The 25189-nt window shown below is 39.6% G+C and overlaps 2 protein-coding genes across 6 annotated transcripts in view; one reads left to right on the top strand and one right to left on the bottom strand.

Moving 5' to 3' along the window:
* The window catches only part of ddah1 (dimethylarginine dimethylaminohydrolase 1), an 83118-nt gene extending 72179 nt beyond the window's left edge, over positions 1–10939 (top strand). For all 4 annotated transcript variants that reach the window (XM_082509834.1, XM_082509837.1, XM_082509835.1 and 1 more), the window contains 2 exons: positions 4950–5093; positions 10222–10939. In XM_082509834.1, the coding sequence (XP_082365960.1) occupies positions 4950–5093; positions 10222–10338 (261 nt within the window). In that variant the 3' untranslated portion in view covers positions 10339–10939. The remainder of the gene's footprint in view (positions 1–4949; positions 5094–10221) is intronic.
* A 3598-nt stretch (positions 10940–14537) lies between these two features.
* On the bottom strand, positions 14538–21581 carry mpl (MPL proto-oncogene, thrombopoietin receptor). 2 transcript variants are annotated; one of them, XM_082511128.1, is made up of 12 exons: positions 21422–21581; positions 21052–21169; positions 20547–20716; positions 19934–20085; positions 18926–19061; positions 18723–18834; positions 18322–18491; positions 17737–17879; positions 17192–17372; positions 16875–16956; positions 16620–16707; positions 14538–15939 (listed from the first exon to the last, which is right to left on the bottom strand). In XM_082511128.1, the coding sequence occupies exons 1-12, from the start codon at positions 21513–21515 to the stop codon at positions 15481–15483; spliced, it is 1905 nt and encodes a 634-aa protein (XP_082367254.1). In that variant the 5' UTR covers positions 21516–21581; the 3' UTR covers positions 14538–15480. The 2 variants fall into 2 exon arrangements, with proteins under 2 accessions (XP_082367254.1, XP_082367255.1); XM_082511129.1 differs by lacking the exon at positions 21052–21169 and having other exon boundaries at positions 21422–21512.
* Positions 21582–25189: the final 3608 nt, after the last annotated feature.

The raw sequence follows: 25189 nt of genomic DNA, 5'->3' as shown, positions 1-25189 counted from the left end.
CATTAAACAGCTTGAACTCATTACTGCATAAAAGGCTCCTGTATCGATCGAGCTCCAACAGCAGAAACCCGGGGACCGCCAAGACCGAACAGAGGAGACGGCTTACACCCCGACAGAGACGGATCGCTCGTTTGCACCGACAGTGCAATAAATCTCGGCCCATCCCTCCCATGGAATTATCCCCCAAAATTCCCAAACATTAGCATGTGAACTTTTGCAGTGGCACAAACAAGAGAAATTCAGCGAAATGTGTATTTACACAACACAAAGGCAGGCAGTGTATATATAATTACATAAGTATGAAGACTTACAGGCAAGCACATACACCTTTGGGCTTGACAGGTTCCCTCTGGCAGTATTCCTCATTTGCCTTCTAGTATGATATCTCCCCCTGCTGGCTCAGTACTAAACAGAGTTACTGTAAATCAAGCAAAAGTCGTTTAGTGTATCTCAGAGAACATCAGGCAGCTCTTCCTAAGAAGGCTGAAGTACTCGAGAGAAGCACAAGGTTGGCCCTGTTGGTTTTGTAAGCATGTTTGCATTGCTAAAGTGTTCCCAGGAACCTATGCATCATTGCATATTAGAATTAATTTATAATCCAGTGCCAGCTCATTAAGATTCCTGCCTGTTTGATCACCCCAGTAATTAGCTACTGGGGCGAAGAGTGGCCGCTAGCGAAACTTAATGACAGACTGCTCGCTTTCTAATTATGGCTTACGTCACCCTCTCTCTCGCAGCAATTAGCTCCTGTTTTAAAGGGCCTTTAACAGCCCTGGATTTGTAATTAGATAATGTTCTTTGTGTGAGGGAGAACGAGATCTTATGAATGCAGATTTAATGAATCCAAACTGTTCGTTTGGGATGTAGATGCAGCTCTTCTGGCGACGAGGCTCCTTGTCGAATGCAGCAGACACTTTGTGCAAATTAAAGTTGGAGCCCAGCTAATTCATTCTGTCTTTAGGGAGCTGCGCTTTGCTGGCGTTCAAGAAAATTTGGACCTGCCCTTATTTTTATTACGGGGTTGAGTAACGCATTACTCATTTGCAATCACAAAATAGCATCGACGATCTGTAGTTTGTATTTCGGCTATGCTCAGGAAGGCTGAGCGCACCGCGTATCTGTGTTTAGCAGAATGACCGGATGGATTTCATCATCCATCTGTTGCTGTCACTGTCAAGCTTTTCTCATGAAGTCATCATCCCAAAATACAGCCTGTGTCAGAGGCTGCAGCACCCTTTCCCTGTAATCTCGCACTACCCCCCTCCTTCCTACAGCAGACTGCCCGGCAGGCTGTAGATCATCAGTGGCCCCTTCATCCAGCCTAGCTTGATTCATGAGCTCATTGCTCTCTCTTGGTCAGAGTCTGATCTTCACCTCAAGGATGCTTGCACGCTTGAATTTTATAGATAATGAGGTGACTGCATGGTGAAGGTTCTGTTGGAGTTTTTTTTTTTTTGATGGCCAAATCCAGTGTTGGAGAATGTAGGTTCCAGATTTGGATTATTTATATATTGAAGCTTTGTTTCTTGTTCTGTTTCTCCCATACTACATACTTACTCCATACCACTGTTACCATGTAAAACAGTCATAGATAAAAATCTAGAGCTAAGTTGACTTTATATCACCTCAGAACCATGATTGTCCGAACAACATTGAACAGCAATCCACCTGATAGCTGTCGCAATATTTTAGTTTGAGCAAATATAAAACTTGGCATTACTATCTAGTCCAGGGGTGTCAAACATAAGGCCCAAGATCCAGAATTGGCCCACCAGGGTTTGGAAAAAGTGGTTTTATAGCTTTTCCTCCCCCATGTGCATATCAAAATAAATAAGTAAAAAATCCAAAGCAAAAAACCCAGATTTTTACTCAGTAAGAAAAAACAAAGAAAAACAAAAATGTAATAATTACAGGACAGTCTGCGCCGTGTACTAACAGAACGTTTTCTGTAAATTTAAACAATTATTTCTTATTCTTATTCTTATCATGTAGCGAAAACAAGACATATCAGTGGAACTGTACTTCTTTTTCTGGCTGTATGTGGCCCATAATGTAAAACAAGTTTGACACCCTGATCTAGACCTTCACAGCATGTTCTAGGTTTCCTCTTGTGATACCACTGTGTCCCTGAATCAGCTGTAGACGCCGATAGCAGCAGCCTTAAACATTAGATAAATGTCATCTGAAATTTCCTGCATCCTCCCCCTGCGTTTCCTTTTTCTGTGTACTTTTCCACTGAAAACATTACACTGCAGCAATAAAATACTAGACCAGTAATACCAAACATTTATGGTCCATCAACAGGAAGCAATTTCAGTCTCATTTCTTGTCCAGATCTGGAAGCTGTATTGCATAAGTTTTAAGCAGTTTCTGGGAAGGATTGCTAAAGTGAGCATTAGAAATGTTCACACCAGGTGCCAAGATAAAGATTCTGCTGATTCCCACATAAGGTCCTGGAAATTGTTGGTGTTTTTCTAGACTGCTCAGGTTTGTCATTGCCCCAGAGGGATTTTATTACCATCCAGTAAATATTTAGTTCGAGTAGCTTTTGAATGACTACATTTTGCTGCCCAGTTACCACTCTTGTGCATTAGCTGGACCTCAGCCATTGTTCGAATTAAGTCTGTGTCGATTGACTGTAGTTTAACACTTGGTGAAGATCCAGAATGACGACGTTAAAAGCCACTATTGTGTAAAGGTATCTAGGATAATTTCCCATACGTTTCAGTTCTTTAGGCTTAAGATTTGATTCAATTAAAGAATCTTTAAGTTTAGAAAAACACAAAAGAGGTCTGCCCCCTATATTGATTGGCTGCAGCGTCTGGCAGTGAACAGAAAACCAGCTGTTTCATTAGTCAGGTGAGGATTTAATTGAATTTCATGGATCAAAATTTTACATGAAACATGAGGAAATCTTGCTGTATGTCATTTCCCTTATGCGCATATTTCCCCTTGAATTCAATGAGAAAATGAAGAGTAAAGCAGGAACAACTGGGATCTTAGGTGGAGTCGACATTTTACTCACTCTTAATACTCGCGTGTGTCACAGACCGTGTTGGCCCTCACCCTATGGACTTGAGTGTTTTCATTTAGGGCAGTTGCAGTCACATGACACTCCCACGAGTGACCTGGGAATGTCTGATTACGCATCTGCCGACATATGTGCGCACACTGCTGTGCTTCGTCCCGCAGCCCTGCGCCCAGGAGTGCCATTTGTGGCTGATGTTTTACCATTTGTACCATTTGTAAATAGAAAAACTCGTTATAGCTGATAGATGTACAAAAACAGTAGCTTTGTTGGCAGTTTAGTGTACTTTTATAATGCAGCAGTCATAATATTACGCAGTGAAATCTTTTTTTATACCAACTCTGTTGATATAAACAGTGGTTACTTAATGTGTTTGCTTTACATGCTGCACCTTCTAGAGATTTCATGTCCATTTAACAATGAATCTCTTAAGTTTTCTATTGGCTCTTACTAACTGCACACTTGTTTCTCTCTTTACCCTGACCAAACAATGATGGTGCTGCCAGAAACCCTAACATGTGTCATTTCCTGTGTCCTGAATACTTTCCCAGGAAAGCACTTAGAACAGCACATTTGCTGTTTGGATAGGAATAGGTGACTATTCACACTGGAAAAAGGTTGATTTTCTTTTTCTGTGAGTAGTGTGAGTATATTTGACTTATAATGCAATGGTAATAATAAAACGTTCAGAGTAATGTATATTTCTATATAATGGTCTTGCAGTAATTGACCTTTTCCAATTTCTATATATGCCTTTGTCTTCCCTGGTGCAATGGATCCTGTCAGTGGGAAGTGAAATGAAAACATCTACAGCCACAAAGCCCACTGTGCTCACAAAGCACCAGTTTTTCTCCCACATTTGTAGTAGTGTGTCATCGCATTTTCTCACAGTCACTCCTCTAAACCTTTATGTACGTCAAGCAGACGTCACACTTTTTGGATGCAGTGCAGTGGCCTGTATGTAATTGGAGATTATCGAAATTTCAGGAGCAGGACCACGCCTCCAAACACACTCCTTCCGGTTCTCATCTATATAGGTTCCGCCAGTTCTGCCAGCTGTTCATCCTTGTTTACGTGCCCCTCCCTCCCCTTTTCAGTTCTTTAACTTCTTCACTTCTATTTAGTACATGGGGATCTGCCAGGTCCAGGAGCCGTCGCCAGTCCTCTTCGAGGCCTTCCCCAAACCGCAGCTCAATTCATGTCCAAGCTTTCGCCTTTACCTACTAAAACGCTGCCAAAACTAAAATGAGGACGTGGGCCCAGCTAGTGATATAGATAGATAGATAGATAGATAGATAGATAGATAGATAGATAGATATGTGTATGTGTATGTGTATGTGTATATATATGTTTGTGTGTGTGTATGTGTATATATATATGTGTGTATGTATGTATATGTATGTATGTTTAATTCAGGGGAAAAATCTCCCTTCTCAAAATATTTTTTCTGAATGTTGACTTTTTTTTTTCACTAACCTTCCCTCCCTTACCCGTCTCCGAGGTAACCATCTGCAGATGTTCTGCTCATAAACATTAAGAGGCACCTGCCTCTCCTCTGGTCATAACATCCTCACCCGCCGACTTCCACCTGGCAACGCGAGCGTCTTCTCAGCCCCCACCGCCGGTCCCACCTTCAGCTCCTTCAGATTACATAAATAACATGACATCTGCTGAGAAAGAATGTCTATCTGCTCCTGTGTTCTCCATTAACCCACCCGGCCCCCTTCCCCCCCAGGCCCCTGTGGCGGTTTGGCCAGCAGAAGGATGTGGCGCTGACTTTTGGTATTGAGGCCTCGCTTCTGAATCAAAATCTCTCATGGCCTGGCTTGTGTCTGTCTTTCTGAACATTACGTGGACTTTCACTTATGCATTTGCCTCAAAGTCTGTTTCCTGTCATGTCTTCTCACTCCCAATTGCGTAGATAATGCAGCAGATGAGTGACCATCGCTACGACAAACTGACAGTACCCGACGACCTCGCCGCCAACTGCATCTACATGAACCTGCCCAGCAAGGGACACGTGCTTCTACACTGCACAGCAGAGGAGTTTCCAGAGAGTGCAAAGGTGCTTTTCCCCATCCACATTCAGCAACTTTGTATCACTGACGATAAAGCACATTCATCCACAATCCTGGCAGGAAGGACCACCGTCAGAACAACCAAATTGGTTTAGCGATTTAGATTTAAGGAGCACTTGTCTTTGTTGTTGTTCATCTTGTCCAGGCCTCTGAGAAAAACAACTGGGGAAAGAAACCCTACAAAAGCTACATGGTTGTTTTAGTGGACCAATGCAGGCTAACCGCAGCCAGAGCTGTAATTTCTTTTTAACAAAAGAACCTGCAGTTTGATGAGAAGTGTCCTTTGTGAGCATCAGACTGCAGGCTAGGAGCCAGAGACATTGAGGTCTTGTTTTTCTCAGAACTTGAGCAAAGTTGTTCAAATCAGCTGCTGTAACAATTGGTTTAATATCATTGACAGGTTCAATGACTTCCAGTTTTACTGTTTTGGTTCACTCTGGCCAGTTTCAAATGTAAAGTGTTAAATCCACTGTGGCTGCCCAGCAACAATCAGCACAAACAGCATAATATGCAGCCAGCTGGTGAGCGTCGCAGACTTCATAGACCAACATTTCTCTCCCGAAAGATCAGGACTAATTGCCCTTTGAATATTAGACTTCTATTCATCAAATATATTGCAAATAAAACGTCTTTGACAAACTTTGAGAAACCGTGTGGGCTCAGCGGCTGTCTCGCCGTGTACATTTTCACTACACGGATACACACAGCTACGTGCTTTCTCAAATATCTCTGAAACATGCAGTGACCTACTTACATGCTGTTTATTTTTCAAGATGTGCCTTTCACCCGTTACACGTACTTGCTACAGTCGCTTGACGTGAATGACATGTTATTGTCTCACCTCCGTCTCTTTGGGGTTTGGACAGGCTGAGCCGTAACTGTTATTTAGATGCTTTGGGGTCATTCCACATCACAACAAGTCAAAAGAATTCTCACTGGATTGAACCTGGCAACCTGCAATCTGCAGAGACAGTACTCAAACCTCAAAATGTACTCTGTGGTTGAAACCTCAACCTCCGCCAGCTATTTTTAGAAGGAAAAATTCACCAAATTATGCGTCTTTGGACTAGAATCCACAGTGAAGACTTTTGTCAACAAGATTAACTGAGGGAATTCAACTTGAACATAATAAAATCTTGAGCATATCATACTTCCCTTTTTGAAAGCACATATTAACAGAACATTTGGAGCACTATTTGAGATATGTATGCTAGTTCCATGAACCAGTTTCCTTTCAAAGGTTCAAATTCTTCAGAGATTGACCTGGAACACAGTTTTGGCTCCAAAAACTGTCTTTTTAGAAATTGTAGCCTGAAGAGAGTGGAAAAATATTAATAGCACAAGATATAACTTCTACTGCTTCTTCTTTTGGCTGTTCCCTACAGCAGATCATTTACGTCCATCTCACGCAATGTCTAGCATCCTTCACTACCACACCAGCCCTCTGCATATCCTCCTTCACGGCATCCATGAATCTTCTTTGTTGTCTTCTTCTTTTCCTCCTGCCTGCCAGCTCTATCTTCAATACCCTTTGTCCACTGTATCCACTATCCCTCCTCTGTACATGTCCAAACCATCTCATCCTTGCCTCTCTGACTTCTAAGTAAAATCTGAGCATCTCATCCTCCTGTTTTTTGGGTTCGCCACAATCTCCAAGCTATCCATCAAAGCAGATCTCACTACCATCTTCTAAACCTTTCCTTTCACTCTTGTCTTGCTTCTACTGACTTTCATCCCTCTTCTCTCCAGAGCATACCTCAACCTCTCCGGAATCTCTTCCACCTGCTCTCTGCTCTCACTACAATCACAATGCTGTCTCTAAACGTCACAGTCCACAGAGATTCCTGCCTGAACTTATCTGCTAACATGTCCATTACCAATGTAAACATGAAGGAGCGCAGAGCTGAAGTAATCCCACACCCACCTTAAACCCATCCGTCACTCTTACTACTACACACCTCACCACTGTTTCACTCTCCTTATAAATGTCCTTTCCAGCCTCACATACTTCTTTGTCACTCCTGACTTCCTCATGCAGTACCACAGTTCCTTTCTTGGCACCCTATCGGTTGCTTTCTCTACATACACAAAGACATAGTGCAGCTCCTTCTCTGTACTTTTCCATCAACACTATCAAAGCAAACATCGGGTCTGTAGTGCTCTTTCTCAGCATGAAGCCATACTGCTGCTCACTGATCATCACCTCTCTTCTTAACAACTCTTCAGCTTCAGCAGCTCTTTCTCATATCTTTATAGTATGGCTCATCAACTTTATCCCTCTGTGATTACTACAGCTCTGCACATAACCCTTGTTCTTTAAAATGAATATCAGTACACACCTTCTCAAATCTCCATTCATGCTTTCAGTCTCCGAGAGATAATACAAGCCGTAATATAGCAAGGGCAGTTTTATCTGAACTGACTATCCTGTCTAGTACAGTTCCCAGGGGAACTTGTTGCTTGTTCCCTCAGTGAGATGTAGAGATTTGTCAGCACAATTACCAAGACACTGCAAGATGTCTGCTGCTTTCTGATTCTAAACACTGTCTGGCCTGATCTCCGGTCTATTTTTAGTTGGCTCGTGAAGTTACATAATAGTTCCACATCAACAAAGGCAGGGGGTCATGAGAGAGGATTGGTAGGGTCGGATGGGGGTGGAGATGGGGCACCTTTAACGGTTAGTGCTGGCAGCTGCTGTTGAGGGCTCTGTTTGGACACATCGAAACTAAGCAGACAAAAGGTCCGGTGAAATATAGCAACTACTACTTTGCTGAGACCATGCCACCCTGACCCAGCATATAAATCTCAACTGAAGTAATGAGAACTCAGCTGGAAATGATCAAAAAAAGAGAGACTTTGGTTTCAGAGGTGCTATAAAGAGCAGAGGATTTAGTGATGTTATGTTGGGAGAATACTGTGAAAGCTTAATTTTCCCTGAGTTATGTCTGATTATATGGTCTAAACTTAAGATGTTTTTGAGAGGCAGTTCTGCTTGGTTACTCCAGGATTGTTTTCCAGAGGGAAAATCATTCTAACTTTAGTGACCTCAAATGTATTTCTTTATCACTCTCTTTCCCCATGAAGCTTTTATTTCATTTTATTTTTATTTGACTTTGTCTTTATTTCTACCTTTACAACTTTGGGTCAGGTTTCCAATAAGTGCACCCATTCATATTCCCCACAATTCTAGTGCATTGATCAAACTGTATTATTAGCTTTAGCAATAGGCTAAGTTGTCTGTTGTATTCACTGACGACACTTGTCAGCATGTTGCTTAGTTTAAAGCATTGCTGCCATGCCTGTAGACCATAGACTGTATATAAAAGATGGAGCTAACCATCATCACTCCCTGGGTTCTGAGCCTTTACTTCAGCATTTTATCTGTGACAATATTGTGGGTTTCTTCTTTGTTTGTTTGTTTGTTTGTTGTTTTGGGGGATGGGGGTAGCAATGTTTCATCAAAAGGCTAAAGTGCCAAGTTATCAGCTAATGTTGTCAAGTAAAACCTGTCTCGATAAACTGCAGATACTTGCTAAATAGTCCTAAGTAAATCCGTAATTATAAAGCCCTAGAGATGGGTTGTCCACTATTTGGCAACTAGTGATAGCACGGAAAAAATCTGTATTCCCTAACCACTTGTTGAATGGGTGCTGGAGGTTGCTGACAGTTGATAGATAATTGTTCACAAAGAGCACCAAAAACCTCCTCATGATTACTTTGGTCACAAGCAGATTCTAGCTGTTGTAGCTTGCTTGGAAGATGCCGACTTTATGCTTGCTAACTGCTACCCAAACAGTAATAAAGCTTGAAAAAGTGCAATACAAGCCAAAAATGAACAACAATGTGAACGTTTTGAGTCACCATTGCAGCCACCATGTTTACTTTGAAGGGGAACTGTCTGTTTCCAGCTTTTGCTGCACTTTTTGACAGCAGTTGCTTTACAAACCACTCTGCCTCTTCCCTGCAAACCATGAGCAACCTCGGCAATCTGCTAACGACCAAAGCAACAGGAAGGATGTATTTAGCACAGAACTGTATGTTTCATCTAGTGACTACCAGCATACTTTAGCAACTCACAGCCAACAAATTGGGAGATAGAAATTTTTCTCATGTGGTTGGCAGATGGTTACAGACTGGTCTCTATTGGAAATAAGTGTAATTAGGGCCCAAGAGACTAAGAAAAAAAAAAACAAGCAAACCTGAACCTGAAGCACCTCTTGGACAGGCCGAGCATGCTGCTTCAGACCATGTTATTTCATTTATTCAATTAAAATGCCCTAAAAGGCACAAATAGCACAGTTTGGACCAGACTGGCCACTCCCCACACTTCAAGCCCTGCGGATCCTTAAAAAAACAGCAAATGGCAAGCAGGTTTTCTCAGTTTGATTCTAATACATATAAATAAGAATTAACATATTTTAACAAATAGTATATAATTGTTACAGGAGTCCATAGCTGGTCAGCACCAATGTTGAGAATATTTCAGGAAAGCTCTGATTTGTGCTGCTGGCCGTGTTACACAAAATGTCCCAGAAAAGAATCAAGACTTAGACAGAACTTCAGTGAGGTGAGGTTACACATGGCATCTGGTTCAGCAGAGGCTTTATCAGCCAAATTGCATCATGAGATAAAAATTAGTTTAGTTGGTCCCTCTGGCTGTGCCATAAGGCCTCACTGAAAGTCACAGCAGGGTTGAAGTTAGAGTTTATAGAGAAAACTGTCTTGGTTTGGAAGTGTGGTAGGAAAACGCTAGTTTTTTTCTGGAAGGTGTCCACACAGTGACACACTACTTTACAAGGGTCTTTTGAGAATGTCGTCATAGTTCTCACTCCCTTCTCTCTCTCTTTTCTTCTTCTTTTTTTATATTTTGCCGGGAGACCAGGAAAGCTTGAATGCTTGTTCTTCACAATTTGCGTCTCCCTGCAGAGTTTTTATATCACGGAGAATTACAAGTTGACAAGCTGAGCAAACAAACTTAAGTGTTACGTATGTTCCACTTCCAACTTAACTACTTCACATTAGATTGTTCTTTAGCCTTTTCTAATTCTACTGAATTGAAATGAACAGAGAAAATTAGCTAATTCCTAGCTGCGCTCCTGTCTGTGTGTCCTGCAGGTGTTTGAGAAGCTGAAGGACCACATGCTGATACCCATGTCCAACTTGGAGAAGGTCAAAGTGGATGGAGCCCTAACATGCTGCTCTGTACTGATCAACAAGAAGGCAAACATCTGAGCGGGGTCACTCGGGGTCTCTCAGTGCATGGTAACCACGCGGAGCCTTTAACTAATCACCATGGATCCCAAGGTTTGACCATCCTGGTATACAGAGGAGGTGTAGGGAAGTTTAATGTTGCTGAGGGGCAAAGGGAGTAATCTGTCTACCCTTTCACTCCAAAACACTAAAATAAAATTAAAAGTTTGAAAGAATAGTTCAGTTGATTTAAAATACAATATGTTCGTCAAATTTTCTCCTTATTAATTCATTTGTATTTTCCAATAGCATATGCTGCTTCACTTGTATACAAGCTGTTGTCATTAATTACAAGTGTATCTGATAAAGACCTGATCCCAGATCAGATTAGTCAACCATGTGCCATGTTGAATTTCCCCTTTAACCTGCACAGCAGGTAAAACCACATTAGTAGAACCACACTTACTTACTGTCCAGTGTTTACAACTCTGAACCACACAGAACAGAGCGCTGGTGAAACCCAGTGGGACCTGTCAGCTGTTGTCTCTGTACAGTATGGTCTTACCAACATTTGACTTCAGATGTATTAATAATTCAGCTAATTCAGAAATCATTTGGGTACAAATAAAAATGATACAATTGATGTGCATTGTTTATGGTCACCCTTTTAACTGTGATTTAATTTTTCTGTGTGTTTGCTTATGTAATGAATTATGCACTAATTCTTCAAGAACTGTGTTTTGGAGCAAGTCCTGCTACGATGTGATATAAAATCTCAATGTGATTGTTGCAGTTACACTTTTTTTTCCTCTTGTATGTCAAATTGCTTCTGTTCTATGGTGGCCCTGAGAGGCCAAACGGACTGCAACTTAGGAAAACACCAGCAATAAGAAAAATGCTTCAAAAGCACACAAAACACAACGGAAATAGGAAAAAAGAAATAGCAAAGAACAGATTTCCAAAAGCACAAGGGAGGTGTATTTTTGGGGAGACAATAACCCGACGGACTAGTTGCAGGAACCAAAATATGCTAAGATTGCACTGGGAGACACTTAAAAGAAGTGGAGAATCTATTGGTTTTGTGTGGAAAGAAAAGATGAGAGGTAAGTGTGTTAGCCTGACTATTAGCCTGAAAATCCGTCATTAGTATTATATGAATCATGATAAAACACGCCTACCATGTTTTGGGTTCCTGCAACTGGTCCGTGAGGTTATTGTCTCCCCAGAAACACTTCCCTTGTGTTTTTTCCTATTTCCGTTGTCATTTTTCCTATTTCTGGTGTTTTCTTAAGTTGCAGTCCGTTTGGCCTCTCAGGGCCACCGTACTGTTCCTTTACAAGTGGTGCTAAAACAAACTTCCAAAACCATAACATTGCTTATTAATTCAAACAAATATTGTGAATTCTTATTCTGAAAATAATTCTTATTCTGAAAATACAGTTCTTAAAAAACTTGAAAAGCCTTGTGAAGATGTGAGATTCTGGTGTGATTACAGTGATTTTTTTTTTTTTTTTTTTTTTGCATTATAACTTGTTATTTAGAGAAGCTACCAGTGACTGAAGATTATATATAAAGATGGATGTCACCTCCCAGACCGGTGGAAAAAGAAAACAAAAAAATTACGCATGTGTGGAAGTGCCTTAAACCTGCATTACTTATAATGGGCACCAGGGGGCGACACCTCTTGTTAAAAAAAGAAGAAAAGATCATGGATTGCATGGAAGTCTATAAGAAAATGATCCTACTTTGCATTTGTTGTATGACTTCAGAAAACATGGATGAGTTTATAGTCTCAGTTGGTGTCCGATAAAACAATGCCGTCGTATCGGCATCAATTAAAACAATATGGCATTGTTTTAATTGATTTTAAATGATGATCTATTTAGGGTAAAACACGTAAAGGTAAAGATGAAGCAGGATATTCTTTAGCGTCCAATGTTACTTGTTTTTTGTTTTGTTTTATTTAGTCAGATCTACTTCTTGCTCGTCCAGGTTCAAAACATTAAGATGGTGATGACAAAAATGCTCCTTGCAAACCAATGTGTAGCTGTATCCATCTTTTATATACAGTCTATGGCAGTAACTGGTCAAGTGATGCTATATTGCAGTGGTTTTGTAACGTTTTGTTGATGTAAACATTGTATAAACAAAGAGGGGATGACAGACATGTAAGAAAGACTTAGAAACCCTAACCCGACAGAGGTGGAAAATTAGTGTTTTCATTATTAAACTCTGACCTAGACTTTCATTTACTCGAACAGAACACCTCTGCTTCTTTTAATCTACAGTGCCTCTCTGGAAAATCAATGACTTCAATCCTGCTGAATGATTCTGAAGGCAGTGTAGTTTTCTCACATCATTAACTGTGCCAGTGTCGTTAATTACTCTAATTTTTTCTTCTTTTTTTCCCCCCTTGTATGGCAGTTTTCACTCCACTGTTGACTAAGATCTTGCTGGGAAACTCTGTCTGTCTCACAGAACCCAGTAGGACCAAATGTCACTGCAGTCAGAGTTTGTACTCAAATACAGAACAAGCTGTTTGCTGTGTTTCCATGTGTTGCGTCCCAGTAGGAGCTGAAAGGTTGACCTGCCTCGGTGGCCTTATTCCTGTTGTTGCTGAATTCACGTTTTTAGGGCCTGTAAACATGGCAACATAGCATACGTAAACACGTATACTGTGTTACACCGTATGCATGTTAAAACCCATCAGATTTCAAACCATGTCGTTTCTCACCCTGATTGCAAGTGAAAGTTAAGGAAATGACATCATGAGGTGAGTCAACCTCCCTCCACAGACATTTGTGTATGGGCAAGTGGGCAGTGATGAAACATGGAAAGAATTCTTGTTGGGAGGAGAGGCTTGTACGCCAGTAAACACTGACTCTTTTAAGCTTTCTCTCTTTCTCTCAACTGTCTCCCTCTCATAGCTCGCTTTTCTCCCACCCTCTGCGATTGCCTCATAGACGATTGTGGGCTAATTTATGGCCATGATATCATACAGTCTGGCGAACGCTGTAGATGTGCCATTAAAGTGCGACAGCAGTATATTTTACAGAAGGCGGCTGGCTGGATGCGGGGTGATAGCATACAGTAGTTGCAGAGCCATTTGTGATTCTCAACCAGTGAGTGATAGAGTCATACACTGTCTGATTAGTATTGTGTCAAGAGCTGGCATTATCTAAAATCATCAACCTCCCCGAGTGACACCAAAATATTCAATAAATGTTTGAATGAACATTTAATGCAGTTCTTGCTTTTTGAAGACGGTGTTCCCAAACAGTGCAGTGATTTTGTTAAAGAATTCTTGTTCATTTTCTTGTTGGTTCCCTCGTCCGCACCAGTGGTCGTGATGTTGTGATTTCCCATGTTTCATCTCAGGTCTTAAGTACAATTTGTGAGTGATAATTATTTGAATCATCTTACATTGAGCCTTTCAATTATTTTGTGTAATAAATTAACATCTAGCTGTAATGTGTCTGTTGGTTTTTGTTTTTTATGACAGAGTTGAAGTGAAACATCCTCACCAGTTTACTCATATTACTACAAAGTTAATATTGCTTACGGGGATATCGTGTGTGTGTGAATGTATGATAAAAATACAAACTTAAGACTCGGCCAAAATCTAAATGTTCTCCCAGTTTCTGTCATGTAGTGTAGCTGCCCACATGTCTGAGAAGGACTTACTGTGACAACAGCCCACCTGCTGATCTCTACCACCACCTACTGACAGTAAAAGTATAACACACAGAAAGACTGCTTGTGCTTTGAAAAATAAAAATAAGATATCTCAAGGTAGGATACTGTAGCTGTTATTTAGGTGGAGGCAAGAAAAGCAAGAAGATGAAGTCTGACGTGAACGTTTTTGTTCTAAAAGCCTTAATAGAAAAAATTTATCGTTGTTATTTTATGGAAACACTTCTTTTAATCATCCGATAAGTCACCACTGAGCCCTAACCCTCATTTTGTATCCTTTTCACAGCCAACTTTACATATTGTACTGTACATGAAATCTCCACCACTGGAAACAAAGTACACTTCTTACCTTGTTCTTTCTTTTTAGGGGAACTTGATATAGATGTTTCTGATACTCCTTGCCGCAGTGACCTTGCAGTTAAACTTACCTGCAGGCCCAGCCAGAGGCAAATATGTAAAATGTTGAGCATCTCCTGGGTTTCGCTTTGAAATGTAATACCAGTCAAAGCCTAAATGGTTCAGTGACTACAGAAAATCCAAAAAGAATATAATTTTGTTAAATTTTATTGTCAAAACTGCAAAACATGAAAACAACATTGTAATGCATAATTAACACTTTTTTCAGTTATTATTGTACTTTCTTTAAAAAAGAAAAAAGAAAGGAAGTTGCAAAAATGTCTAAAAAGTAACACGTACAATCACTATACAACATTGGTAGGACAGTGAAAGGGGAAAAAACACTCGGGTGTCACCTTCACTTGGCAACAATGTAACATTTAAGGGGAAATTTGCTTTATACAGCATACAGAAAGAATGTACATCTTCTACACCAAGGTCCAAAGCAAACTCCGTTGCATTCCATTACTGCGATGTACAAAATTGTATCACAATAGTGTAAAACTCCCCCAAAAGAAATGTTAACATAACAACTTTAAATTATATGAAATATAAGCAGCTGCGGAAGACTCTCTGCTCCATAAACAGCGGCAGTGTGAATGAGCCGGAACGTGTCGCAGAGGGATCCTGTGAGCATATGGCTGAGTATAGCACAAGACTCAGAAATGATTCTTAATTGGTCACACCACTGAATGCAGTCACAGACTCATAGTCTCACCATTTTCTCTCACACAAGATAGAGACAGCCCTGCATACAATATACAATTTGACGATGGAAAGTAAAATGAAAGTCGCTGTAAAATCCTGCCAACCAAAAACTTAAACTCCAAATCTGATACCATCTGATCCTAAAAGACTACATATCAGGGCTGACCGTTGATGACGACTTTGTGGAATCGCTTCTTTACTTGGGCCAAACAATGTGTTAAGGCTCAAATAATTCATAGCTGAGCTCTGTTTTCATTTTGTAGCCTTTTTTTTTTTTTTACAGCCAAACAGTACAAAGGGCAGAGATTACTGTACAGAAGATTTGCACTGATGGAAACAAACAAACAAACAAAAAAAACCAAACACTTGCTACACTTTTTGTTCTTCTTATGGAAAGTTAGTATAGATGTTTCCGGGACTCCTTGCAGCAGTGACCTTGCAGCTGAATTTTTCTGCAGGCTCTGCCAGAGGCAAATATGAATGGTTAAGAAGGTCACTGCATAAGCAAGGTGAGAAGCAGACGGAGCCATCAGAGCAGGAACACGTGGGAAGGTACTCATCTCCTATCTCATGGTTTCCTTTCTCTGTCACATGCTCATGTATGTAAATGTTTGCTGGTGAGCAGAGAAAGATACTGTCTTTGTTGAGAGTCACGTAGTCTGGAAAGATTTCTGTCCCCGGGCTTCCATCTACCAGTTCGCTGCTGGTGAAGCTCCCTTCTGATGACAGGAGCTCGGCGAATTCTTCTGACGGCTTCCTAAACTCGGAAACCTCTTCTTCAGACATGATCTCCACTACAGATGTAGTGTTTTCCTCGGAGCACAGCTTTTCTAGAACAGGATGATCCTATAGTGTACAGGGATTTATTTTTAATAAGGAAAAAAAAATGTCATTTGAAAAGTGCTTTCATTTGGAGCAAGCTTAACTTTTGTTTTTCTTACAAAAAAACAAAAAACATACTGCTATTAGTTTGATCAAAATATTTTTTGACATCTAAATGTAAAAAATGCATTTAAATCCTTGCTGACTTTGATGTGTAACACTGGTGATCAGAGCGGAATCTACGGTTACAGCCCAAAGACGAAGCAGCACTTTTCAGTGGAGAAGTCTACAAGAAGGTAGTTCATCAGGTTAGAATCACGAGGGACACGCCTCTAGTTCTCCACCATGAATTTGACTGTCAGTATAGACTTCTACTGTATTAGATACTGTGATGAGTTAAAAGATCACCATTTATTAGTATCATTAATATTAATTCATTTAAAAGCAAGCACTTTTTTTATACAACGAGAGTGTGAAACCTTATCATCATGCCACAAAGATGTCACAAAACTAATCTAAATTCATACTGTAGATATTTTCCAAAACCAAATAAAATACAGATCAGAGTATTCCAATAAATAGTTGCTGTTTTTTGCTATGGGTGGGCCTGCAGGAGTTTTGTGATCCCACATAATATCTGTTTCTAGTCCATTTTTCCAAGAAAACAAGGATGAAAGTACCTGTAATGCAGTTAAATAACTTACCCTTTTCTGCGTGTTGATCTCTGTCAGATAGCCTTGCAAGACTTTCTCAGGGTTTGGAATTGGTGGCCAAAAATACTGCTTGACTTTCCTATAAAAATGCACAAAAGAGAGGAAACATGTCCTTAAATCTTTTTATGTCATAAAATTTAGTTAAAAAAAAAAAAAAACCCTTATAAAAGAAAGGGAACATCTTGGTTTGGATTTTCTTATAGGTGATTAAAATTTTGAATGAGCTGTGAGAAAAATAAAATCTACCTGATGTGCAGGGCACACACGATGGTGCTGATGGTGGCTGTTATCAGTATAAACACTGGGATACACACGATGAGCAACACGCCTGAAAATGCAATGCATCCAAGTTTGAAATGTATCATATCTGTTTGTTCCCTTACAGCAACAAAGAACATCATTGTACTTAAAGATAACATTTCAAACTACTAAAAGTTAAATAAACTACTTGCTTCTAGTTCTTAGAAAGGAGTAATCTACTCATCTCTACCTAGTGATACTTTTTATTTTACTTTATGGTCAAGTTTGTATTTATTGAATTTTTGATCTTGCTGGAGGCTTACCTGTGTAACTGAGGGAGTCACGGGGGTTTTCACCAGTGAACACATTGGACCAGTCACTCCAGAAGCCAGAGTAAATTTGCCCAGCGGGTTTAGCTCTGACCCTGACTCTGTACTGGCTGCCTGCTGGAACCTCAACACATGCTTCTGTCTTAGGGCCCTTTACTATCTCTGGACGGAAATACTGAAACAGAAAGGGAACCAAATCACATTATTATATGATTATAGTCTGTTATTTCCTTTGCATTCTTTGACAACACCTTTGAGATTTCTCTTAAAATGCACTCATGCATGTGATTTAAAGGGCTGGCTGCACGTAAACTGAAAAAGTTCAACGCTGGCGCCATCTGCTGGAAAGATCAAGCAGCCTTCACACTGCTTGACACTGCTTAGACCTAATATCATTGGTCCACAAACAGAATATGTGCCATCATGATAATTCTAAATAGTTTTGAAAGGAATCTAAAGGGCAGGAAGGAAGATATATTCAATTCAAACATGGCCCTTGGATGTCAGTAAAGACAGCGCACACATACACAGCTACTTACCTTCCATCCTTCATATTCTTTCAGCTGGTGGTCAAATTCATACTGTAGGTAATTTGACAGTGACGGAAGAGGAGCGTCCCATTTCAAGCACAACTTATCTTTCTTGAGGATTCTTTTCAGATGAGTTGGTGGGGATGTTTTGACTGCAAAGAAAAAATCTTTCATAAGACCTTGTCTCAGGTTTGATCAGTGAAAAGGAAGCCCACAAACCTAACTGAAAGTTTCCTTCAAGACATCCAGGCAAGCTTAAGAGCTAACAAACCTCTGCCTTTCTTCCAAATTGAAAGGTAAACCAAGTCTGAACATGTTCACAACTGACCAGAGGACTGTTGTATATATTAATCACTTATATGACTGAAAGATCTGAGTAAATGTATGAGCATGTTCTTAGAAGCAAAACTTCAGCATACAAACTAAAGTAGCAGTTAGTCATTCATGGCACAGTTGGTTAATAATGGGGACTTTTCTGAGCTGCTTCTTGATTTAAAAAAAAAAAAGCAAAAAAAAACAATTTTAGTTTAAACACAGATCGCACATGCAAAATAACCAAGAATGATAGAAATAAAACAATTAAATGCCACTCACTGGAGTTGCTGAGTGTAAATGCTCCAGTGTAGAAAGTCCTCCTTTTTGGACATGAGATGTTTGTGAGCTTGACCCTGACTTCCCTGGACTCTCCTCCATGGAAACAACACTGGTCAATGATTTTCTCATCAGCCACACATTCAGTCCAACTCGTCCACCTCGAGGTCTTGCTACAAGAGTTGTAACAAAGTCAAATCACAGAAAATAAAAGTTTCATATACATTTCTGTTGAATTGACCCGTTCAAAACTCTGGATTAGTTTGAGTATTTTAGTGCTCAAACTGTGTGACAATAAGATGGAAGGATGCTTGGATGGATGCTTTTGTGCCACAACACAGGTGGATGGAAAAATGACCTGTGCGTAATAATTCATGAAGTGATGAATGAGTGTTTTGTGTTACCTGTGAAGGATTTGGTAAAAAAGTCCAAAGTTGTTTTTATCATATTTGCTCGAATTCCAGTGACAGGTGACATTTTTCAGGTCAGAGGTGAAGCATAAAAGTGCAGTGTCATCTGAAAAGCATGGAAAAGATCATTACTGAGCAACCAGGTGCTGTTCAATGGGTACCATTTTATTCTCTCTGTAATTCTTGCTTGGTCGCACCTGCACTTTGGGGGACCACAGCTCGCGCAGGATCTGACCACCTGCTCCAAAGGCCATCAAAAGGTGAATCAGGTTTAATAGCGACTTGCACTTTAACCTCCTCGCCTTCTTTTAGAGAATCCAGTGTGTCCTCTTTCTTAGGTAGAAATCAAAAGCATCATCATAAAGCTTTGTTTGAAAAAAGTAACCACAAAAATATAAGCTACAATGAGATGAGTCAGTCTCAGAAGGCAGAGCTCAGGAATCATTTGGTAATTCTGGCACTGGTTATCAGCAAACTGACAGTAAATGGAATTCTATATTTAGGCAGTCTTTAGACTGACTTTTATAACAACTAACCACCAAATGCATAACTTCAAACCTTCATAGACTTTGGGGAGCTGTATAAAAATTCACATCCAATGCAGTTGTCATGAACAGCAGTTGAGCCGTAAACACTTGAAGAATTATAAAGATGGTCTTAACCCCAGGGTCTAGAAAGGGAAGCTGCTTTGTGAAGCACCCTAAGGCTTCACAATGGGTGACCGATGAAAACACAATAGACTACTCAGTCTTTGTGGACTATGATGATTGCAGACAACATGATCTGTACCGAGAGCATGGAGCAGGTGGAAGAGATTCTGGAGACATGGAGGTATGCACTGGAGAGAAGAGGAATGAAAGTCAGTAGAAGCAAGAATGGACCAGAATGGACAAAATTAGAAATGAGCACATCAGAGGGACAGCTTAGGTTGAGCCGTTTGGAGATAAAGTTAGCGAGGCAAGGCTGAGATGGTTTGAACATGTGCAGAGGACGGACAGTGGATGTATCGGACAATTGAAGGTTAAGATGGAGCTGCAAGGCAGGAAGAAAAGAGGAAGACCACAGAGAAGATTTATGAAAGGAGGACATGCAGAGCGTTGGTGTGACAGAGGATGCTGGGTGTAGTGTCAGATGACAACAGATGATCTGCTGCAGCAACTCCTAAAGGGAACAGCTGAAAGACAAAGGAGAGCAGCTGTGTGTACCTCTAGATCTAACTCCTTGTAAAGGACCTCAGAGGAGTACTCAATTCTGTACTTCACTAGTACGTCTTTTATGTTTGAAGTCCATGAAGGATTCAGCTGTCCCACTTGGCCATTTGGGTGTAAAGACAGATTAACTGGTGGATCTAAAAGAACTAAAAGAAAAAACACTCGGGTTTAGGAGTTGGGGCTGGGACATCATCACAGAAGGAAGAACACAGTATTGGATTATAGGTGGGAAGATGGTGGGAATAATTGACTAGTGCCTTGGCAAAGGTTGAGGTGGCCCCTGACTTTCTAGTTAACTGGTGATACCCACAATAAATTAGCAATGCTATTTGTGTTTTCTTCTCTCTTTTTAATCAACATAGTTACTTCCTTGCAAATCATCCTAAAGCCTTCCCGTCCTTTAAACTAGGATTCAAGGATGCAAAACCTAAATTCCAGTTCACTGCAACTTATTTTTGATCTAACCCATAACACTCAGCATCTATTCGTCACCTTTATCAAAAGATGAAAATGTTTTAAATTTTGTAATATACAGTATCTAAGTAAAGTTTCTTCAATACTCTTTATGTGATGAAAAATTCAGTTTTGAAAAGACAAGATGTCTTACCATGATCGTTCATAAAGACAGTCCGAGTGTAGATGGTGGCGTTCGTAAAGGATTCAGTGACTGTAAGGATGCAGTCAACAAACCACATAACTTCAGGTAAAGAGCAGATGTGCAGCAAAGTTCCCTTCTCTGTTCTCTGGACGGATAATTCACACCTCTGCGCTGGAGAGCTTGATTGGGATGAAAGAAAAAAACAGCAGGCAGGGCTGCTCATTAATGAGCTAATAAAACAGTTTTAAACATCTTGCCTTGCGGGTAAGAAGAAATGCAATACAGGCGACTATCGTGCATAAACCATTAAAATGGTCAATCAATAAAAAAACTAACTAACTAAGAACTTTCCTAAAAATGTAGTCAGTATACAGCAGAAGCGTGCACATAGAATAATAAATAAATATCAGTAGCATGCCAGAAGTATCAAAAAGTGTCTAAACACAATGCATAAATAGTATTTAATAGTTTTCATAATACAGAAAGTTCAGTAGATTCACAGTGTTTAACATACTCTATAGAGTAGAACAAATTATAAGTCCTGTTGTCTGCAGTCTCGAAGAAGCAGGTGAAATCAAATGTTGTCCGAGAGAAACACTTTGGATTAGGCTCATCCTTCAAGAACAAAACATCTGCTCCAAAAATGACAAACACAATAAATGAAGAATATTGGAAATACAAAAAAAAAAAAAAGACATTGTGGGCATTGCATTCAAGTTAACAAGGAGCCCAAAGTTCATATTAATGCCTTATGCCCCGCTAACAAAGAAACGTGCTCTGAGTATCTGTATTGCTCCCATTTTCACATTTTGGCAATAGTGTGTGGTTGCATAGTATCAGTTTATACTCCAGTGTTGATAAATAAACCATCCTTCAAGCCCTACCTTCCTCTGACAGATTACACTGTAATCCAGGCACAAAGAAAGCTTGTATCCACAGAATATTAAGGAATATTCCCAATCTGTAGAGGAAATTCATCTTGAATTGAGGCGCTGTGAAATTCTAAACCACCATGGCCATCAAATTAACACCGGTGCAGGCTTGTGTATATACAGTGTGTACGCTGTTTCCTATGCATGGTTTTAAGTAGGCAAGGGTGGGTAAGGATTGAAGGGTTGTGCTTAAAACAGGAAGCAAGCTTTCTGTACAGCAGAAGTAGTCACCAAGAAGAGGCAGATGGACTGATTAGACGTAAATAAACAAAAAGGTTGCGGTGAGCAGAGAATGTGACACCTCGGAAAATGTAGGAAGAACCCGAAGAACACAAATGAGGTTCTTCGGGTGCTTCAAATTCTTTGGTGACCACCTTCAACAGATATTAATTCAGTCTGCCAATGTTTTCCTCCTACTGATGAACAGAGAAGCGAGGTTTTAACCTCTGAAAAAAAAAAACCTTGCTAATTAACCGCTTCCTGACTTACTGCAGCATTGCAGAGCGCAGTGCACAGTTTTGAACTTCAAAAACATCTCAAAAAGTCCATGTTTACGTCTAAACTTCATCCTCCAGCTAACTTTGTTTAAATAATTTTTATTATTTGTCACGATGGAAATAAAAAAAAAAGAAAAATCTGGCTTTATCCACAAGAAAAAGTATGGATTATATTGTATAGTAGTATATACATTGTATAGTGATGCCTCTGATGTTTGCAACTGGAAAGCGCCGAAAGATCTTATTTAAAACTATATTAAAGTTTTTTTTGGGGGGCGGTTTGTTTGTTTTGCACAGACGTGTATAGAAAAGAAAATAATTTTCACCTTATGTCATTAGAACACAGTAATAATGAAACACGTGAGAGCAGAAAAGCAAACTTATCATTTGATGCGTGCTGACCACACCACAGATATGTCTGATATATCTCTGCTACCATGAAATGAAAACCTTGAGTCTAACTAACTTGCTTTTCAGAGTTTCATTAGTTATAAGCCATAATCATCCAAATTAAAACAAAAAAGGTTTGGATTTTTTTTTTCATTTTATGTGTAATGAATAGAGAATATTTGAAAGTTTACCCTTTCCAGTTGAATTATTTAACAAAAAAAATCATAGACTATAATTTGAGATGCACTAATGGTATCCACATACTTGACTGTGTTATTAAGAAACTATTAACCTTGCGTAATGTTTGGTTATGGTTGATGCCATGCGATTTGCCAGCTACCAAAGTTGACCAATCTCTGAGAGGACTGGCTTTTTGTTTGTTTGTTTAGACACACCTGAGGCTGAGGACCTACCACAAAGATTGTCTGAACTGCAACTAAACACCAAAGCTTTGCTGTGGAGTTGTGTTTATTAGTAAACTTAATCAATATTTAGATAGTAGCAGAAATATTTTAATGTCCTGTTAAAAATATCTTTTCTCTGACATGAATTTTGCATGTTAGCTCTATAAAAAAAAGCTTGTATGTGTTTATGTGTTTGAGAAATGCGGATTATGTGTGTGAAGGTATGTTGGAGAGCGCAGGAACAAAAGCCAAGGCTACGACTGAGACTAACGGAGATCCTGTTCAAGATATTTATCAGATTGTGAAAAGACAGGTTTTACATTTACACTCAACTGCTACTTCACGTGATGCATTTTGTTAGTACCTGGCTTGACTCCCTTTTTCCTTCAAATTTCTGCTCTGACCTCTGACATCAGCAAGGGATTTTCATCCAGAAAACGGATGCTCAGTAAACCTCTGTAAACCCGAGACATAGCCATGCATGAAAATCCCTGTAGAGCAGCAGTTTCTGTCATAGTCGGACCACCCTGTCTGGAACCAACAACCACGTCAAAGTCAGTTAAATCACCTTTCTCCTTCATTCTGATGCTCAGTTTAAACTTCTGTTGGCTTGACTGAATATAAAAAAGCTAACTTATGTTGTTGTTGTTTATTGTTAAGGTATGTATGAGCGACTGAGAAATAACAGGTTCTGACAGCTGGAGAGAATTTAAGACTATTTTTCTGTAGACTTCCTGTTATAAATGAATAGGCACTGTGTTGTATTCTGTGGCTTTTGTGGTGATTTTGAAAGTTTTGAATCCTTAGTTAATTTTGGGTTGCTTTTTATTTTTTCTTCTTCTCTGTGTTTAAGGTTTAGATTTTTTTTTTTTTTTTTACTGCTTGTTTATTCTAGGAAGGAGTTTTAGCTTTTTGATATTATGCTTTAAGGTTTCTGTCTAGATTCCTCCATGTTATTTTTGTAGCATGTTCCAGTGAGAGTTTCCTGTCTGCGTTTAGAAGGTATCTTTTTATTATCAGCACCTGTGTCTCAATTCCCCCACGTGTCTCCACTTCCCTATTCCGCAGAGCAGTCTGTCTACACTCAGTGGATTTTATACTTTCGACTCTGCATTCAACCTCAAGACAATAAATTATGCTCTTGCTTAACTTTTCGCATTCTTAAGTCGTCTTCGTCACTTTTAGGTCTTGTTACACTTACAGACACTGCCATTACAGTTGTAAACACTTCATTGTAAAGTTATAAATAAAAATACAAAAGAAGAAGAAAACAAAAAAAGTATTTTTGCTGATGTCTGTGTGCACCTCAAGGAAGAAAGGCTCATATATTTCTTGCCAGGTGTGTTACAGTCTTTTGCTGAGGTAATTACTTTATTTATCATTGAGATAATCCTTTGAGATACTCAAAACTGAAAAATGTGTAGAAGAAAGATGTAAAAAAAGAAATACAGTTCCAGATATCTCATCCACATTATTAGAAAACATATTTCTAAAAATTGGAGTTTTATGTCATCCTCAAGTCAGTTTACCTTAAGGCAGACACTGAAGAATCAGGAAAACTGAATTAAGGGCTAAGAGTATATGAAAGCGCCACAGTAACATCAGATGCTTTAAATTCTTTTAGACATCCTCCATGTTAGTAATAAATTCAACACAAGGAATCAGTGTAAGCAAAATGTGAAAGAAACCTAGCATCAAATATGAAGCATGAGCACTGTAATCATTTAAACAATGGTCAAGTCTACCAACGGCAATGTTGTGGAGACCTTATATAGCCAAGTGTAGCAAGCTAATATCTCAGAGCAAATGATTAAGGAGCTCAAATGAGGTATCCTGTAGCCACTGGACACTGACTATAATTACAGAAGGACCTGTTTCTGAGCACGGGCCAGGTGACTGCACTGATGCAATATAATGTCTCGTCTAATTGGTGCAAACGACTAGTGGTGAACCCAGAGAGCTAGTTAATGGCTGTTTTCACATGGATTCTAAGTATCTAGGAAAACAATATTGAACAAACTGAAAGCAAACTTGGTGAAGCTTTTGTGCACCAAAACATTTGAACAGCCTTCAAACTTGAAGGTGAAGAATCCTTATATACCTACTCATTTTTTTAAATGTATGCTGCAAAGCTATGATGGATACTATCTTTCTGAAAGAAATGATCAGTGTGGCCAACACAAAAGCCACAATCACAAAGTTTTTTTACAAGATGATAGAAAGATGTTTGTCCTCTAATTATGGTTGACTTTAGTAATGAAAATTGCAACACATCCCATTTTTGGCTGTGTCACAGATGACCGATCAGACAAATTTGTTGCACAAGGACATGCAAGGGGAACAAGGGGAAGGAAGAGGAAAATATGCATCACAACTATGACAATATAACAACCACAAATTTTAAGACACAGTGCAGTGAAAAACTCATG

This window comes from Aulonocara stuartgranti, assembly GCF_965226115.1.
Source record: "Aulonocara stuartgranti genome assembly, chromosome: 17".
NCBI lineage: Eukaryota > Metazoa > Chordata > Actinopteri > Cichliformes > Cichlidae > Aulonocara > Aulonocara stuartgranti.
Note: the sequence above shows the minus strand (reverse complement) of the source record. Positions and strands in the feature narration are given on the sequence as shown.

Excerpts from the sequence above, each read along its gene's own strand:
- mpl (XM_082511128.1), bottom strand. The coding sequence starts at position 21,515 with ATGAATTTCCTCTACAGATTGGGAATATTCCTTAATATTCTGTGGATA. Across the intron at positions 18,492-18,722 it reads TTTTACCAAATCCTTCACAG|CAAGACCTCGAGGTGGACGA; the intron begins GTAACACAAAAC and ends CAACTCTTGTAG. Across the intron at positions 15,940-16,619 it reads AGATCAACACGCAGAAAAGG|GATCATCCTGTTCTAGAAAA; the intron begins GTAAGTTATTTA and ends TGTACACTATAG.